Consider the following 18,716-nt stretch of genomic DNA (forward strand, 5'->3'; position numbering starts at 1 on the left):
CTGAAGTCATTTTATTATGGTCTTTGAAGGAAAATGTATGCAGCCTGTCAGAAGGGTACGTCTCTGATCGCACTCGAGGCTATCTATGTATGCTCGATATCGAATGGTTCAAGCTCTATGTCGTTGTAACGAGAACATTTAAAATTAGGGTTCAATTAAATTTGAAGAGGAATATTTTGGTGAACCGCTTTTGCATGAACTACGTATTATTATTGTTACTTCTTTGTGGTTGTTTGCTGTTTTGCCTCGGTTTTGGTTCAGGTTCAGCAACACAACTTTATACGTAGTACAATCAATAGTATGTCACTAAAACTGGAAAGCCGAGGCTCGACATTAGTCATTTATGTAGTTGAGTATCTCTTTTTATATTGTGAAGCCTCGAAAAAGTATTACACAATGAACAACAATGGGACTGATTTAATCGTGTTAGCCCTTTGGATGCACTTTGTTAATGTAAAGTTAAATTTCATTGATTGTACAAGTTAATAATCAATAAATTTGTGGAAAGATAAAGGGTCCTCCTGCTGCCAAGATTATTTTAAATTGCTTCGCTAAAATTGCAGAGACTATTTTTGGCGTTAATTTGGTTCTAATTGCTGTGTAAATAAATATTAAAGTGTGAACGGACTAATTTGGGTAAAAAATGACTTGGACGCCACGAGTTCTCTCTGAAGGAAAAGGATTACGGTGTACAATATTTTTTAGCTGCCTTGAGTATATTTGGAGACTTAGTTCTTCGGCCTTTGAAATAATTGAGGATCTGCACTTGAAAGAAAGTGAAGTCTATATAGCGATTAATTACCATTTCGAAGGGGGAAAAAATTATGCATTATTGGCATTGGCTATTTAAATGGGCGTAATGAACTACGTCGAGATCGGCTTATTCGTTATTAAGTTTGGCTCATGAGAGTAAGAAGATGATCGGAATGGTTGAGATGTGTTAATTAGTTTCACATTATTCTCTCTGTTAAGAAGGGAAGACGGAGCGCTCTACACTACGTAACAATCATTAGCAATAATTTGACGAATGAAGATGGAGAAAAATGAAGACAAGTTGTGTTGCGACTTTGGTGTCTGCGAAGCACTAATGGAAGTAATTGAGCAGCCTCAGGATCTGTGTGGAGCAAACACAAATTATGCTGAAGGTGCTAAGAAATTAGAGATCGTGCAGAATACGTGATATATGTCAAAGTGGAGCTAATAATTTATGCTGGCTTTCACTGAGGCCGTTCGTATTGACGTGATAAAGAAACTGAGAAGGTACTGACTTTGTAAAGTATTATTGGTTAGTTTCGATGTCATTTGTATGAATTATCAATAAGTTATTGGTTCGGCATTTATTGCCGACTTTGTGTAGCCTGCTGAAGTTCAGCGTGACCGTGGACTAAGAAGTCCTAAACAACTCGACATGAGGTCATAAGGTAAGGTACCAGCTCTTGGAATCGGAGGAAAAAGTTCCGTTGTATAAAAGAATCTTGACAGAAGGAAGCAGGTTTTCGGTGCCTAAAAAGTAAAGCCATGTGAGGCAACGCGAACGTCGGGTTTCGGATTGGGAGCTATCCTTTTTTGTCCTGTTTATTATTAATTTGGCTACATGAGGTACAACAAACGTTTACATGTTTGAGAACTACGCAAAGTGTTTGTCAGAATCTATATTCTTGTGGGAATCGAAAGCATGTAAGTTGACTTAGTTTGTCTTCAGAGCAGGTCTTACAAATGCCCTTCAACATTTCGTACACAAACCTGGAGCAAAAGGAGGGAATTATATAGAGGTAACATACAGGAAGAAGCATTACGAGCTCAGATACTCTGATAGAATTGCCGTATCTACCCTTAGCGGCTGCATATACTGAAATGGCCATGTATGAAGCATCGCCGCTGGTGATGAGATGTGTTGGAAATATACGTCTATAAGTATAACTACTATGTAGACAAACATCAAATGTTTTGAATGGTGACAATCAAGTTGGGGGGGGGGTAGCTCCTTTTGCAACCGAAAGATTAATGAAGGCTGGGGTAGTATGCTACCTGGGAGAAGTTTTTTTTCGTGAATTGGCCTGCATGACGCTGTTATAAGTGTCATGTGTAATCCAATATTATTTCAAGATCACATTCAACTTTCAAGATTACTGTTGTCTGCCATCCACTATTCAAAAGCGACGTAAGGCTTTTTTTTTGGCATAATTACATTTTGGTTTATTCCTCTTATAGTTCATTATCTTCAGCTTTCCTATGAACATTTCTTGAAAGGGGGTCAAAGTGAAAACTCATCTCCCTTGTCTACTGAAAGTTACTTGGTTAAGATGAGGCGCGTACCCACTGAAAAAGCAGGCGGGTCCGCCAAATTGTCGATTCAGTTCAACGAGCCTTGCATCTGGCAAGGACCAGTCCAATCCAAATTTGTTGTCTGTTCGCATTAAAAATTGAAAAAAATAGCTTTACAAATTTTAAATTTATATACGAACACAAAATTAGTTTACTAAAAAAAGCAGAAGTTAATATGACGGAACAGTACCAAAATATTAAAAGTGTTCGATCCTTCAAACGAATTGCCTATCATTGTTCTTATGCAAGGGTGTTTATTGACAGTCGCCTGTTTCGCATTGACAGATTTTGATGTGAAATTATTCTTCACCTTGGCACAGGCATGATGTTTTAATTATGTCGGGGAACAACTTGACACCGGAGGAAGAGCTGGTACGTTTATAATTGCTCATTGCAAGTTTTAAATCATGATGGACCGACGGAGATTTCTTTCTCATTTGATGGTTGTATAGTCAGGTCTCTTCAAAATTATTAGGTTGGTAGGTAGTTCAAACTTCAATCTTATCACATTTTGATGCATTATCATATGTATATTATAAGGAAGACTGAATTTGATTGTGTTCAATTTGGCTCTAATACTCGTTTGCAAAGAAACATTATTTTGAAGTTTATGTATGAGTTTATGAAGTCATTAGCCTATTATGTTATTGAAGTTTGATTGATCAAGCTGTTGACTCAACACTCAAGAGTCAAGACTCCTAGACGTGAATGAATGCAAGTTATGCAACATTGCTTGAACTCGGCACAAAAAATGCATGTATAAGAAAATTAATGATTGTTAATGCTTTAGTTCATGTTAATTGTCAATTAAGAACCTAAGTCCAAAACTGGAAAATTGTGCAAAAGCATTTGTACCTAGGTATTCAAACTTTCAGTGAATGAAACATGAATGCATTTGATTTGATGCCTGATTGATGGGGGACAATTTTGAATTTTACCCATTCTTATTGCCCTTTGGGCCTTTTCCAAATTCTTCAGGAAAAACTAGGGGAAGTACCTAGAACATATTAATGATGATATTTGCCCACACTTTTGAGAAGTGCTCATGAAAGAATTATTTTAGCTATGATTTTTAAAAAATTCTGTTAAGTATTCCTAATGGAATACGGTACCTAATTCTTTGATGCAAATTTATACAATTTTTTATTTATATCCATAAATTTAATTTTTCAAACTATTAATATAGTATATACTAGGCTTAATATAGTAACTCTTTTTTGCCATAAAGGCCAAAAATTTATAGTTAGAATCAATAGTAGTAAAATATAATGAAGACAAAAAATCCATCTAAATTTTTATTACTTTTGTAGCTAGCCAAAACAATCTGAAATATAAGGCATAATTTTCTAAAACTAAAAGTCACAGGTGAAAGAGAGCTTTTCATGGGTGAATCTTGAAATTGTGGATAAAATATTATTTTATCTCATTTCTAAAACCCTAGTCATGGCAGCAGGGTAAGAATTTTCCTACTTATGAATGAAATTTTTCACCTTGAAAGTGACAAACTTTTCATACATTTAGAATCTTGCAGCCATATGCTTGGTAGTATAGTTCATTTATTTTTGCATCCAGTTTTTAAGTACAAACTAGTTAGAGTATATGACTGTATGCAATTTGTCCATGTTTCTAACCCATGTCTGATAATGTTACCAATCCTGTCTGGCTATTGACTGACTTCTATAAACATTTATGTATATATATACACAGTATACTACCTAATCCATATTTTAATGATTTAATGTCCACAAAAACAGAGCCAAAAGATGCTCTGTGATTTTTCTCTTTTGTATGTCCATAAAGTGTTACACTTATAGTGTGGGAGTGCGTGATGTTGCATATGCGGCCTTGGGCAGAATAGAAATAATATACTCATATACTGAGCTTACATTCAAACATGACGTGTATCAACTTTCATCCATGTTAACTTTGCTGATTGTTTGAAAATGCTCTTTATATAAGTTATAGGGGTATATAAATGTATATAATGTACATATGATATAGCCATTAGGGATTAATTATCCTGGAACTTGTTCATATTTTTGATCATTCTTATTATTATTTAGCAATTGATTTTATTGAAGTTTGAGTTGAGATTTGGGCCATTTGGCACATAAGAACATGTATGTTGCATGAAGTAGATATTCAGTCAGTTCATGTTTTTTCAATTAAAGTAAATAATGTACATACCTATCATAAATCCTGGTTTGCTGCTGAGTAGCAGTGAATTTTTTTTACTCATTGAGACTACAAATCTATTTCATTTGGTTGAGCCTTGAAGCATATTTGCTTTGTATCTGTTAGATGTAGATTCAATAAATATTATTGTTACCTGAATATCAATTTTTTATTTTGACAGGTGAGTACGAGATTGTCATGGCCCTAATGAGATATCTTTTTATGGCTGGGGTAAGTTGACTTAACATTAATTATGATAAGCTTTCATATTAACTAAGGATTAGATGGCAATTTATTCGTTCCATGTTTTTAATTTAGTTTGAAATTGCCCTACAAAGTACAAGCTCCATGAAAGTTTAAATAAGAATAAATGGTTTAACCCATGTTGGATGACATAAATACAACTTTCTCTACATTTGAAACGGAAAAACATTTTATGCAATTTTAAAGCTGCTACAATTTGAAGTCGTGTTGCTGCCAATGAAGAAATGCATAGCATATAAAATATATATATGGTATACTTTATAGCTACGCTTTGCTGCTGCAGTAAGGAATTGCTAAGAGACAAACTGAAGCTGTGCACCTCTTGCTGCTGTGCACCTCTTGCTGCTGTGCACCACTTGTTGCTGTGCACCTCTTGCTGCTGTGCACCTCTTGCTGCTGTGCACCATCGTTGATGAGCTCTTGCATCGAGTCAAGCTGCGCACAACATTGCATGGCACTCAGTAAATTGAGTGTATCGTTATTTACTCAATAAATTGTCCAAATAACGATGCACTTTTTCCCCCTTACGTGGGTCATCCTGACTTGGTTTGGCCTATCATAAGGACGTATTAATCTTATCACGCTGAAAGTGTTACTATTTGGATCACACGCCCCATTCATTTTTAACGCATTTTCTCATTTATGGAAAAAATGCACTATTGTGCTCGCCATGTCTGTCCGTCCGTCTGTCTGTCTGTCCGTGACTTCAGTTTTCGTCGACGAGAAAATGCGCTCTCTGTCACTCACTGCGGTGAGTACTGAGTTATATTTTTTTAGTTTTGGCTCAATGCGACGTATTCGTACCCTGAAGACTGCCACGAAAGACATTGATTAATATGGGCATGAAAGGCATTGATTACTTCCGCTAATATTAAAAATGAGTGCACTTAATTACATCGGTGCAGTGCAATCAGTTTTGCAGTGATTACTTTACAAGAAAAGATTGGGCGTTACTACGATATTCACGCCAGCGCGGTACACTTTCCCTCGCTGTCTGAACTCGATTGCTCTCTATATTGTAGAAAGTTCGTGATTTATTGCGTGCGTGACGCTAGCGTTACACGAAATTTAATTCATTCTTTAGCTTAACCAGGTTATAGTAATTAAAGCTCAGGAGTGTGAATAGTTTGCGTAGAATTTCTCTTCTTCGTCGTCGTTAAAACTGAAATAAAATGGCGTTTTCTACATATTTTCTCTCGCAATAATATTGATTCGCTCTACGCTACTGTTTTCTTTGTTTGCGTGGTAGTTTGGAGCTTTTTAACTATCAAACTATTATTTATAGGTATTGAATGGTACGCGACGTAAATTCAGCTATGATGTTTACTTCTCTTTGTCCAACTCAATTTGTGTTTTAAAATTACGTGCGGTTATTCATAAACATCATTGTTCTACTGAACGCGCCGCCAATCCAGTTTCAATTTTATAGCTTCCAAAGTCAAATGGGCTTTTGGTTCTTCAATAAATAATTTATTCATTTTTATTAAAATTGCGCCAAATTCATCTTTATCCCCAACAAACTGAATAACTTCACAAAATAATTCATTCATCGCCTTAGTAATGGTCGTTGTATTGTTCTTTTACGTCATTTGACAGCCAGAGAAATGAGTGAGATTTTCTGCAAATTGCGAAGCACATTTACCCTAGCGTGGGTCACCCTGACCCAGTTTGGCCGGACAAAATAGCCTTTCAGGGCTACGCACAAGTGTCGTTATTTGAACCATATGATACATTAATTTTCTGTACCATGCTGACGGAAAAAGTGTCACTATTTGAACCATAAGATACGTTAATTTTTTTAGTGTTTTCTGCACCATGCTGACGGAACAAGTGTCACTATTTGAACCATAAGATACGTTAATTTTTTTAGTGTTTTCTGCAGCATGCTGACAGCTGGCGATGCCTACAAGCTTGACCCGCACATAGACNGAGTACTGAGTTATATTTTTTTAGTGTTTTCTGCACCATGCTGACCGAACAAGTGTCACTATTTGAACCATAAGATACGTTAATTTTTTTAGTGTTTTCTGCACCATGCTGACGGAACAAGTGTCACTATTTGAACCATAAGATACGTTAATTTTTTTAGTGTTTTCTGCAGCATGCTGACAGCTGGCGATGCCTACAAGCTTGACCCGCACATAGACGTAGCATTCGTACGTTACGATGAAGTGAATACATAGCGTGGCCATTGTCTGGCATCCGTTAGTGGCGTGAGAGACGGCGCTTATATGTTGTGAGACCTGTTCTCATGTGTAACGCATTCTGGTGCCGCATACATGGTGGTGGTGGTGGTGGCTTTTTGGTGAGTGGATGTTGGTGATGGTGAGGGGTGTTGGTAATGGTGAATGAATGTTGGTGGGAAAGGGTGTTGGGGGTTTTTGTGGTGTGAGGTGTTGGGTTTTTTTTTGGTGTGAGGTGTTGGGGGTTTTTGTGGTGTGAGGTGTTGAGGCTTTTGTGGTGTGAGGTGTTGGTGGTGATGTGTGGGTGTTGGTGGTGGTGTGTGAGTGTTGTTGGTGGTGAATGGGTGTTGGTGGTGAATGGGGGTGTTGGCGGTGATGTGTTGGTGATTGTGGGGTGTGTGAGGTGTTGATGGTTGTGTGTGGGATGTTGGTGGTGGTGGTGTATGGGGTATTGATGAGTGGTGTGGGTGTGGGGTGTTGGTGGTGGTTTGTGGGGTGTTGGTGAGTGAGTTGGTAGTTGTTCATATGTTAACTCAGAATATCACAGATAAACTGTTCCAGGCACAGTATTAGCGTTGTTCCTAAATATTAGTTTCTAATGTGCCAGTAAGTGTTAAAAATTGGCACGCCGTACGTTGTCGCTAATATTATATGACCTTTATATATAATACTGGTAGCGTGGATCATTTATAATTGCATACTAAAGAAAACGTGTATTTGATTTGCATCCATGCTACCATGAACTTGTCGTAGGCTGTTCATTAGCTTTTGTCTCCCAGCATTGCTTCATAAATTTGCTACAGTTATCAAAAAGACTGAAGAATAGAATAAGAGTTGAAATTTGCTTCATCGGAAGTTACAATGATTAGTCTTTTTAATTAGTGATTTAAATCTGCATCTGCCTATCCTTGAGGAATGCATGCAACTCAGCGTATGGATCGTACTCCTATAAGAAACGGTGTCTAACTGCAGGTCTCAGTTGTGGGAGTAAGTTATTGTGCAGGTAGGATTCCTTACTTTAAGTTATTATGTAGGTAGGATTCCTTACATTAATTTATTATGTAGGTAGGATTCCTTACGTTAAGTTATTATGTAGGTAGGATTCCTAACATTTATTTATTATGCAAGTAGGATTCCTTACATTAAGTTATTATGCAGGTAGGATTCCTTACATTAAGTTATTATGTAGGTAGAATTCCTTACGCTAAGTTATTATGTAGGTAGGATTCCTTACATTTCCCTTCTCTGTCTCTCTCGTGCGGGCGGCCGACGTCCCGTGTAAGCGACCTCTTGTTCGAGTGTCTTCGTTTCTGTTGCTTTTCACCTGTCCCTCCTTGTCACTTCGTCTCTTTGAGATGCTAACGCTGCTTCTTTCGAGCCAGCTTCAGCGCGCTGGACAATTGAGACCTTCCGCCCCTTGTGGGTGATGAATGATTTTTGATTTAAGAAACTTGCTATAATTGAGACCTTCTACCTCTGGTGATGTTCATTTTGACTTTCGGTACCAGATAACTAATTAGCTGAAGCGCTAGTAAACATGTATCGACTAAACTAACTAACTCCTATTAGAAAACGTTAAAAGAACATGGGGTTACTTAAAGAACATGGGGGTCCTTGATGTTTGACTGCGTTGGCTGACGCCCATACTTATATCTAGGCACTGTTAGGATGGTGGAAGTTGATAGCAATATTGTTTGTAGATGTCGTGTTGTGATCACGATTCTCTGAATAAATACAAAACAACTAATTTTGTACAGAAATACTTCATATATCATCTGAAGTTTATTCCAAAAATATATAAATAACGTATTAATTCAGCGATCATTCAATTTAAATTTCTTTTAGGTAAATTATGTCTACTTGCACGCGGTCATCTTTAGTTCATTTAATTCTACGTTCAGCTTGACAAAAATCGTATGGAGGCGTGAAAACAAATTAATTACGAATTAATAATTCGTGGCTCGAATGGCTGTTGTGCGACCAGATTAGTTGCTTCAATATTAGTACAATAACTAAGCTACATTTTTATCATTTTTTTATTATTGAAATTATGAATACCAGATTAGATGCGTTCCATTGTAGCGTTGTAAGAATTATCTGGAGTAAAAGAGTTCCGTTATAGCTTTTGAATATTAGTTATTGGGGAAAGAAGTTCCGTTATTTGTCCCAGTGCTTGTGTAAGTTCTTGCGTCTGAGTTTTTGGACATGCTGACGAAAAGGTTGCAATTTGTTACGAAATTTGCGTGAAGTAAGCCAGGGTTGAGGTCAGCACATGACAACAGCTGTCAGTGTAGCGGCACATTACTGGTGGTAAGTTAACCACGTTGTTAGCGGTGTTTAGTTAACCACGTTATTAGCGGTGGTTAGTTTAACCACACCAGACAGCGCTCCCGCTCTCAGCCTCATGCTCGTCCAGTTCAGTTAACGACGCGAGGCGGTCACTTGGTTTGAAAAAGACACGCGTTTTACGTCATCTGTAATGAACTCTTGACTTATAGTGTGCGTTGGCCGAGTGATCATCGTCTGCGTGTTGTGTAATGAGGGAAATTCATGTCATCATGAACATTTTCATCTTCATACGCAGGCATGTTAGGTTAGTGAATTACCACGCGGACATAATTTTGAAGAATTTTTACCCTGTTCCGATGTTTGTAATAATGATATATTATAGTTATTAACCTTCTTCAAATTTGAATATAAGTATTATCCTTCATATTGTAAAATTAACCTTCGCTTAGTTGTATCTAAAGTGATCTTTTTCCAACACCGGCTATATTCTATATAGGTTCGAAATATTTTGTATGTCTCTTTTTCCTTCAGGTAATTTTTCGACAGTATCTGAGCTTACGTACCGTGTGTTGAGGTATATTGACACCCGTATATATTAGTTATGCATAAATACCCGTCGAGATAAATATAATAAACAACTGAACTACATTTCTACACGCGTTGTTGACGGGGTTAGGAAAAGTACGCTCTGAATCATTGACTACAAAAATTGTTAACGTGTTCATCAAGCTGTATTGGCAGTCGAGTCAACATTTACCACCTATTAAACAGTCGAGTTTACTCCCTGCAGGCTCGAGTGCACCTGCCGAGAATCGCGCTCTATAAATCACAGGTGTAATCTTAACGGATGTTCATAGAACGCTGCATGCCGGCATCATTAATTTTTGTATTGAGATAAATATGCCCTCTACAGGACTGTTGTGTCTTGAGCAGCGCGCTCCTATTGTAGGCTGTTGTGTCTAGAGCACCGCCTACTATTGTAGGGCTGTTGTGTCTAGAGCACCGCCTACTATTGTAGGGCTGTTGTGTCTAGAGCACCGCCTACTATTGTAGGGCTGTTGTGTCTAGAGCACCGCCTACTATTGTAGGGCTGTTGTGTCTAGAGCACCGCCTACTATTGTAGGGCTGTTGTGTCTAGAGCACCGCCTGCTATTGTAGGCTGTTGTGTCTAGAGCACCGCCTGCTATTGTAGGCTGTTGTGTCTAGAGCACCGCCTGCTATTGTAGGCTGTTGTGTCTAGAGCACCGCCTGCTATTGCAGGCTGTTGTGTCTAGAGCACCGCGTATCATGATTTTATTTCTGCAAACACGCTTTTTGTTCAATGTTTTACTGTCAGTATCCAATAAAATGTATTGTATTGATTATTGCTTCTATGTTTTATTATGTGATCGCTTCACCCATCAAGTGATTTTTTGCGAAGAAACGTCGGTTCCGATGTTTATGCTCTCAACTGAAGATATAGAATAGACGCTATTTAATGATATTGCATTTATAAAGCAAAAGAGACACAATTAGTTATTTTTTCTCCTCATTTTGAAAGTTGAGAAATACCTATTTAGTACCTGAATTGAAAGATATCATTCACTTCCCTACCCATGGAAACCGTATAAAATTTTCAATTATTTTCTTGCGGTTATCCAGGCCGTCTGTTGTTTGAGTATTTCTCATGAACAGTTACATTGCTATGCTATTATTCCCAGACAATTAAGTTGTTTCTTCTCAATCGTGCATCACCGGTGAGCAGATGTGCGTTCGACTCTCTGATAATGCACAAGACGATCTGGCTTGAAAGACATGACGTTAACCGTTCGACTCTCAGGTAATGCACAAGACGATCTGGCTTGAAAGACGCGACGTTAACGTGAGAACTCACGTCACAGACCATGGCCTTTGTAACGTTCTCCGCACTCTTGGATATCTTAACTTATATGCTTCTAATCACCTTCATAAGGGGTTTTCAGTTTGAAAGTCAATATTTGGTTTCACTTGAAAATGATGTTCGACGTTTAAGAAAATTTGTATTGTGCATAATTCTCTTCAAATAGGCGTCAATTCGATAAAAAAATTCAGTAATTGATATTTGTTTTTCCGCTAGTTTCTATTTAATCATTTGTATAGTCTTTTTGTGCGCTTCCCTGTGCATCAAATGCAAATTTTAAAGAGGTCCGCCCTGTTAAATTGTTTCTAGTTACCTGACGCGAGCGGCAACGACCTTTTGGCTGCGTGCAGCTGTTATCTCTGCCCTCTCATTGCCGTGTGCGGCGTCGTGGCGGTAGGTTGTTGCTGGTCCTGCTCCGCACTCTTGCTCTCAAACCCGGCTACGTTAATCCTTTGAAGTGTTGGTCGTTGAAGAAATACGTGTTTTTTCCGCGGCCTCGAGAGTCTTGCAAGATTGTCCATGTAAACAAAGAAGGAACGATGTTTGCTATTAGTTCTTGCGACTAAAGAAGATGGTCCAGAAAACGTGTATTCTTTAAAATGTTAACTGGAATTAACAGTTCGCATTGTCTCGGTTGCCCTATTGGATGATAGTGTGTTCGTCAGCGCTGTATTATGAGATTAATTTATGATACATGCCGACACTTGATAGGCTTTTCACAGAATTTAAATACTGTCATTTGCATGGTCTTGTTATAGAAAATATTTCTTTACTTGTCCTCTGGGTATTTGGTTTCAAGGCTCCTGATACCGAGCTGATCTCGAAATTTGGTTGATCTGGTATCGGGCTTAAAGAGTGTACAATTTTCCTACAATTTTGTTTTAGTTGTGAGTATCTTAGGATTATGTGTTTTATTTATTTTTAACTAAATAAGTGAACTGAGTTAGAGCCTTGTTTTTGTTATATCTCGGCTTTCATTTAATTTATTCATCCATGCGAGGGCGTCGGTAACAATTTATCGTGCGACGATACCGTTTATGTGCCGATTGTGTACCGTATAAAGAACCCGACGAATTACCGTGTTATGGTACCGACTGTTCACTGCACCACGGTACCGAGTTTAGATCGCACGTTTATAACGTTAGTGTCCCTAACATTTTTACCGATTGCTTACTACGCGATGACGTTCTCAACGATCCGCTGAATTATAATACCTGATCGTGTACCGTGCGAAGCCTGTACCTGTACCAGTAGAGAACCGCAGTTTGTTGGTGCCAAAAACACGTACACGCTGCATGCTCGATCATCTTACAATCATCGTCTTTAAATGATCGTTAATTCTCGCTACACGTCTACATATCGTTTCTTTGTGTAATTCGGTGGAAGATTTTCTCTAATGCAAATTTGATTGAAGACCAGAGCATGCTTTTGATTAATAATCTTTTTATATTTTTTTAACCAAATTTATTACTGGCGCCGGGAGTAATAAATTATTATTAAATTTTATTGCTTTATTAAAAATTTATTGCTGGCGCCGGGAGATAAAAAAGCAGGTTAGCAAATTAAATTTTAATGAAATGCGACGTTCCATATATACAATATTTTATTAACGAACAGGTGAAGGGTTTGCAACACTTGAAATTGAACTTTTGGAAATGAGAGTAGTACAAATCAAGGGTATTTCGGATAGAGTTTGAAATAAAAGCTTACAATTAATTTGAAAATAATTTCAGCATCTGGGCGAATCCTGTAGTTTGGAGGTTGATAGCTGGAGACTCGGTCTTCATAATGAGAGCCTCAGCTATCATCAGTCTCGATGGGTCGGGGCACCGCATAACTATGCTGGTGCAGGCCTCCAATGTCGCTCGGGTGATGGTCTCATTGTGAGCCTCCCGCATGTGGTTCTTAGGTCCTCCATATTGTAGGTGGCATGTGAGTCGATTAAGTCTACAATGTTATATGTTACATGAAAATTTATAACCATTAGTTTCTTGAAGCAGACCAGATTTTTTACAGGGATTATTATTCATGACAAGGTTTTAATTTTCATATTTTTGTAGTTTATTTTTTATTAATTTTTTTTTTATTATCAGAAGTCTTATTTTCTTTATTCGCTTTCGTTTCTCAACAACATTTCGTTCTCGAGCTAATTTCTTTCGTTGACACCAGTCATTCGGTTTGTTAGTATGCACATTATGTGTATTGACACTCTATGCATATTTGTGGTTGTTCATTTATAATATGGATATAATAAAAGGCGTAAAACGTTTAAAAATGGATTCTTATAAGAGGAATACCGTGTCTTCAGTGCCGAAGAATAGCTATAAGTCGTTATTAGGCCTTCTAGGCCGACTATAATAAAGCCTCTACTACCGAGATTTTTTGCCTGACTCGCATGATTGCCTAGGAGGAAGAGCCTCAGGTTCGCTTCCGACGCGCATTAGTCTCGTGAGCGACTTATGAACGTGCTTTATTTTCCGCTTCTGCTGGAACGGAGTTCGTGTTCAGTGTGTACAAGCGTAACATTAACATCCCTGCAGCCACAGCAACTACTCTTTAAAGCTTTTTCTGTGATGCCAGTCACCGTTACCATACAGAGTGCGCGGTCAGAGGAGAGCAGCGTCTGAGTGCCTCGAAGTGTTTCTTCTTCTCTTACCTCGAGCTTTAGTAATGACTTGTATAGTTCTTGTGATATCCATCCCCGTTACTATTCAGAGAAGAGCGTGTATGAGCAGGATGGCTTTGGTAGCTTGGTCGCGTACGGTATGCGTGTGTGTAATGCGCGGTGACACTGAACTTCGACATGCAATGCGACTACTATATATGTCGCATGTTTTTTACGCCATGCCGGAAATTATAGTATCCTTTTTTACGAAAAAACTGTAGAGAAAGATATATTTTATAAAGTTAGACTACATGAGCTTTTTTTCCTCTACGGATTGGCATGTTATAAATCACTTCGATGATATTTTCAAAGCAGTGTTATTCTTCGTGACATTCACACTAAGAATCCCGTGGTGCTTAACCATCTTGCCATTTATTACTTCATGTTAGAAAGCCAGAGTACATAATTTTTTAAGCTACTAGTATATAATCGTTCCTGTCGTCCTTCCCTCTCAGATCATTTTAACTCACTGAACTTGCCTACGGGTCGATGAATATCACTGCTTTTGTTCCGTTTGTTCATTCGGTGGACAGTTGTTGAAATTATAGTGTTGTTCCAGCCGTGTAAACGCAACCCGTTGTTGGCTGTAACAGTGTCGACCAGAAGTGTTGGGGGGCGAACGCTCAGTGCAGGCGTAATGCGGCAAACGGTATCCTTAATACGGAGCCTAGCTATGTGATCACTCTTCTATGTGTACTGACACTCTAGTGTGACATACAACGATATCAATTATTGTCTTGGATGAATAATTATTTGCTTGTTGTATTCGTTGTGTTAAGTCTGTGCAAGTATTTGCTGTTATTATTCAATATCTTGACAACTTTTATCGCTGCCTGATTCGTTAGTTAGCAGTTGAAGGCTGAGTCGTTATCGGTTAAAGCTAGTCAAGTCAAGACCTCCGGTGTATCCAACAGTTATCCTTCAGTTTATCCTACAGTTTATCCTCAAGACTCGTGTGGATTTAAGATTTTCTCCTTCAGTATATTTCCCGTGAATCTTCGACAGCTTAAGATTGTTGAGATATTTTCCGTTAGTGGTATTCACTAGAAAAATTTTCTGTATTTTTGACTTAGCTTCATGTTCATTGGTTTGTCAATCCTATCACCGACCAGTTGATTACACTCAACACTTGTTTGATGAATCCATTACACTGAATACAAATTTTCTACAATGATGTCGTAAAGATGTACCTAATTTTATTTATAGTTGTTCAGAATAGAAATGAATTTTTGAGCTTTCAGTTCTTGATGGATTTCGATAGGGTTGTAAGTCTTGGCAAGCTCGACCACGCACAAAATTTTAACTGCCATTTTTCTGAATTGCACATTACAAGTCTGTTGATATTTTTTACAGTGCAGCGACTCGCATAAAGTCTCGCGTCATCGTTATGCTCAGATTGTGAATTTCTGCTTATAATGCAGCGGCTACATTTCGGCATCGTTGGTGATGTCAAATAAGTGGATGTGTGGCGAGAGCGGCAATAGTTAACGTATGACCGCTGTCTCGGGCAGATCTGTTGGGTTATACTAAGTGATATTTGCACCAGTCTTTCCACGCGGTGTGCACATTTTTAGCAATAATATATTTGCTTTTATGCACGTCAATATGTTTTTTACTTCGAATGATGGTGGTTTGGTTTTGGGGTAGAATTATTGCTTGGAATTTTTTTATTTAAAAGGTCTCGTGAACTTTGCTTCATTAATTTCTTCTCGATTTTGAAATTTGACTGTTTTCTGTTGTTGGATTGCAAGATACACGAGGTAATAAACATTGCATTTTCTGCTTGATAATTCGTCTCCTGATCAGAACAAATAATTATAGGCATTGCATCTCACATTTGATGCCTTGTTGAACAAATCTTGAATTATTCTTTGTATTAGTACTTAAGCTTGTGCTCTGCACTAGCTAAGGTCTCGACACGCGTGAAAGTTTTTTTTTATTTGTGTGTGTGTGAGTATTTGTGTGTTTGTGTGTAGAGAACGTGGCTGCTGCTAAACAATCCTCGAGAAAATCAATCAATATAATTGAGATTTTATTAGTTCCCCCATGCAATGCCCAGTCATAATTGGCAGGAGTTTGCGATATGGTTGATTTGGCGCTCGTGACGCAGATAGATCCGCTAGATGCGGTCACGCCGAAGGTCGCATGGGTATTGCAGATCTCAGGATTACTATTGCTTAAGCCCCGGCTACCAAAAACACTTTCCCTTGACACCGTCTCGCCCTCGCTGTATCACCGGGCCATTTATTGGTGTTGGTTATGTTTATATCCACAGTTGTTGGTAAATCGTGACGTCTTGGTTTCTACCATCGCATGAGTTTTGCCTTTTTTAATCGGGCAATTAATGATTTTTAGCAGCGCCCTCTCTCAAAAAAAAGAACGGTAGAGTGCATTCGTATCACATTTGAAAATCTGCGCCCATTTTTTAGTACGAACTATTTACGCCGCCATGTTGTTCTGATGTGCGACTGATTTGCGCATTATAGCTCGGCCTTAGGAAAGCGTTGATTTATTCTTTTTAGATGAAGGCGAGGCTAGGGAATCGTATCGTGATGACTTCACACACCTAAGATTGCATCCAAAAATTTAAATAGCTTCATAATCCTTAATTTCCTCGCGACTTTGATCGAAATCGCTAAAATTTTTAAAATAAGAAATTCCTTTGAATTTGTAAAATTTCAAAAGTCTTTTTTGGACGGTGACTTTTGTACTGGTCATTACGGGTTGAATGAGGCTTCATGTTAACTAATTATTAAAAGCATTTTTCCAGGAAATGCCTGAAATTGCGTAATTTATAGAAGCAGAGTTGATTTATGTAGTAAGTGATTGTTGATGTAATTATAATATCTGCTTAACACGCATATCTGCATCGACTGGCCTCAGTCTATTTGTCATGTTGTGACTTACGGTAAATGCTTCTAAAACTGAATTTTTTTCTTCCTCTTCTCAAGGGCCTAACACGAATAGAAATTGTTAGATAGGAGCATAATTTCGCAAGTATTTTTGATCATATTTCACCCGATCACTGTCTTTGTGAAGCATCGTTGGTGAAAGTTGGTGTTACGTCACCAAGAAATGATCGCTATTGTTCCTTTGACTGCGTTGTGCGCACCAAACACAAGGGGGGGGCGAGCGCCCCCACACTGCGCGCTGCACTCCTCTAACAAAATTTAGAGCCGAGAGCGGCTCTGGATTAAGTAACGCCTAGGACTCAGGGAGCATAGTCCAACAGCTTCCCTATATATATATGTCCGCTTTTCGGTCTACATTCCGGTCCCCGAATCAGACAGCTACCAGGGCCTGGTACTTATTCTGCCAACTCTTGCCCTACTCTCAGGAGACTGTAAAGTCGATCGGACAGATCGAAGGTTCTTCGACTAGTCGTATGTCCGCTTTTCGGTCTACATTCCGGTCCCAGAATCAGACAGCTACAAGCGTCTGGTCCTTATTCTGCCAACTCTTGCCCTTCTCTCAGGAGACTATAAGTCGGCCAGGAGGTTAATTCTGACTAGTCGCTGACTGCGATCAGTTGGCCAACTGAGCCAGAATAACTCTTAAGCGAACATATAGCAACTCTGGGGCGGAGGCTGAAGCATACTCCGAATTTTGTTAGGGTCGAGAAATAGTTGAGATTTGTCCAAATAGCGATGCACTTATTCTAGCTCTTAAGTGGGTCATCCTGATCCAGTTTGGCAGTGCAAAAAGGCGTATCGTTGCTACGTGCGGAAAGTGTGTTGGAAAACGCGACCCATTCATTTTTCTGTGTGAATTTGAACAATGTGATCCATTCATTTTTAATTCATCAGTGTGAATTTGGACGATGTGACCCATTCATTTTTAATTCATTAGTTTGAATGTGGACAACGTTACCCGTTTATTTTTAATTCATCCGTGTGAATTTGGTCAACGTGACCCATTCATTTTTAATTCATCAGTGTGAATTTGGACAACGTGACCCATTCATTTTTAATTCATTAGTGTGAATTTGGACAACGTGACCCATTCATTTTTAATTCATTAGTGTGAATTTGGACAACGTGACCCATTAATTTTTGAGAGTGTGCTGCGCCGTATGTCTGGGACCACGCTATTGGTATCAGCAATGATGAGTTTTTGATGAAAATCGCATATTTTTGGTTTAAAATTTCGATCAATAACACTAGGTAATGCATGTCTCGATCGTTTGAAAATGGAGTGCAATGAATCGAATGCGAGTGGAATGAAGGTAAAAATTAGATACAATTAAACAAAGAGCCATAAGTATGATCTTAAAGGAGGATGCAATAACGTGTGTTGCCAAGTGAAATTTTTGAGTAATAATTTCAATTAGTTATTTGAAAAGATTCAGTGAAGCTACAAACCGGCGATCAAATAATGAATTACCGAAAAATTCGTTAGATATTTGTACAAATATTCCACATTACATTCTGAGTGTCTCTGTTAATTGGTTATTAGCATTGGGTATAGAAATATTGGTGAGATGTTTCTGTATCGCTGAGACTTGTTGCAGTTGTCGCGTGATGTGTCATTGCGGGCATTAGAGAGTTCGCTATCGGGAAGGTTCAGTTCGCTCTACTTTTGTGGGACGCAAGCGCCGCGAGTCAAATAATAACATTACGGTGCTGGTGCCTCCGGGTCTGACGCTGGTGCCATCGAGACTGTGACTAGTGAGCGTATATGATTTCGTGGTTATTTATCTATTTCAGTATCAGCAAGTCGGTAATAATTATGGAAATAATTTGTACATTTCGTGACTATTTATCTATTTCAATATCAGCAATACCAGGTAATTATAGAAATAATTTGTACATGCTGCTATTTCATATTGCAATTGAAAGTAACTATCCTTATTTTTTTATTTATTGCACTTCTCGTAGATTGTTTTAGTATGCATCACGCAGAAAATTCAAAAGTGAGTAGGAGATAAAGCTGTATC

The 18,716-nt window shown here is 38.3% G+C and overlaps 1 protein-coding gene across 5 annotated transcripts in view; it reads left to right on the plus strand.

Annotated features, from left to right (window-relative positions):
* The first annotated feature begins 2,554 nt into the window (after positions 1-2,554).
* Positions 2,555-18,716, plus strand: part of LOC108680882 (tyrosine-protein phosphatase non-receptor type 9) — a 67,968-nt gene continuing 51,806 nt past the window's right edge. For 2 of the 5 annotated variants that reach the window (XM_047881095.1, XM_047881097.1), the window contains exon 1: positions 2,555-2,697. In XM_047881095.1, coding sequence (XP_047737051.1) covers positions 2,662-2,697 — 36 coding nt within the window. In that variant the 5' untranslated portion in view covers positions 2,555-2,661. The remainder of the gene's footprint in view (positions 2,698-18,716) is intronic. The other 3 variants (XM_047881098.1, XM_047881100.1, XM_018169802.2) reach the window with 2 other exon arrangements.

Source organism: Hyalella azteca, unplaced genomic scaffold (genome assembly GCF_000764305.2).
Source record: "Hyalella azteca isolate HAZT.00-mixed unplaced genomic scaffold, Hazt_2.0.2 contig7049, whole genome shotgun sequence".
In the NCBI taxonomy this organism is placed as follows: Eukaryota; Metazoa; Arthropoda; class Malacostraca; order Amphipoda; family Hyalellidae; genus Hyalella; species Hyalella azteca.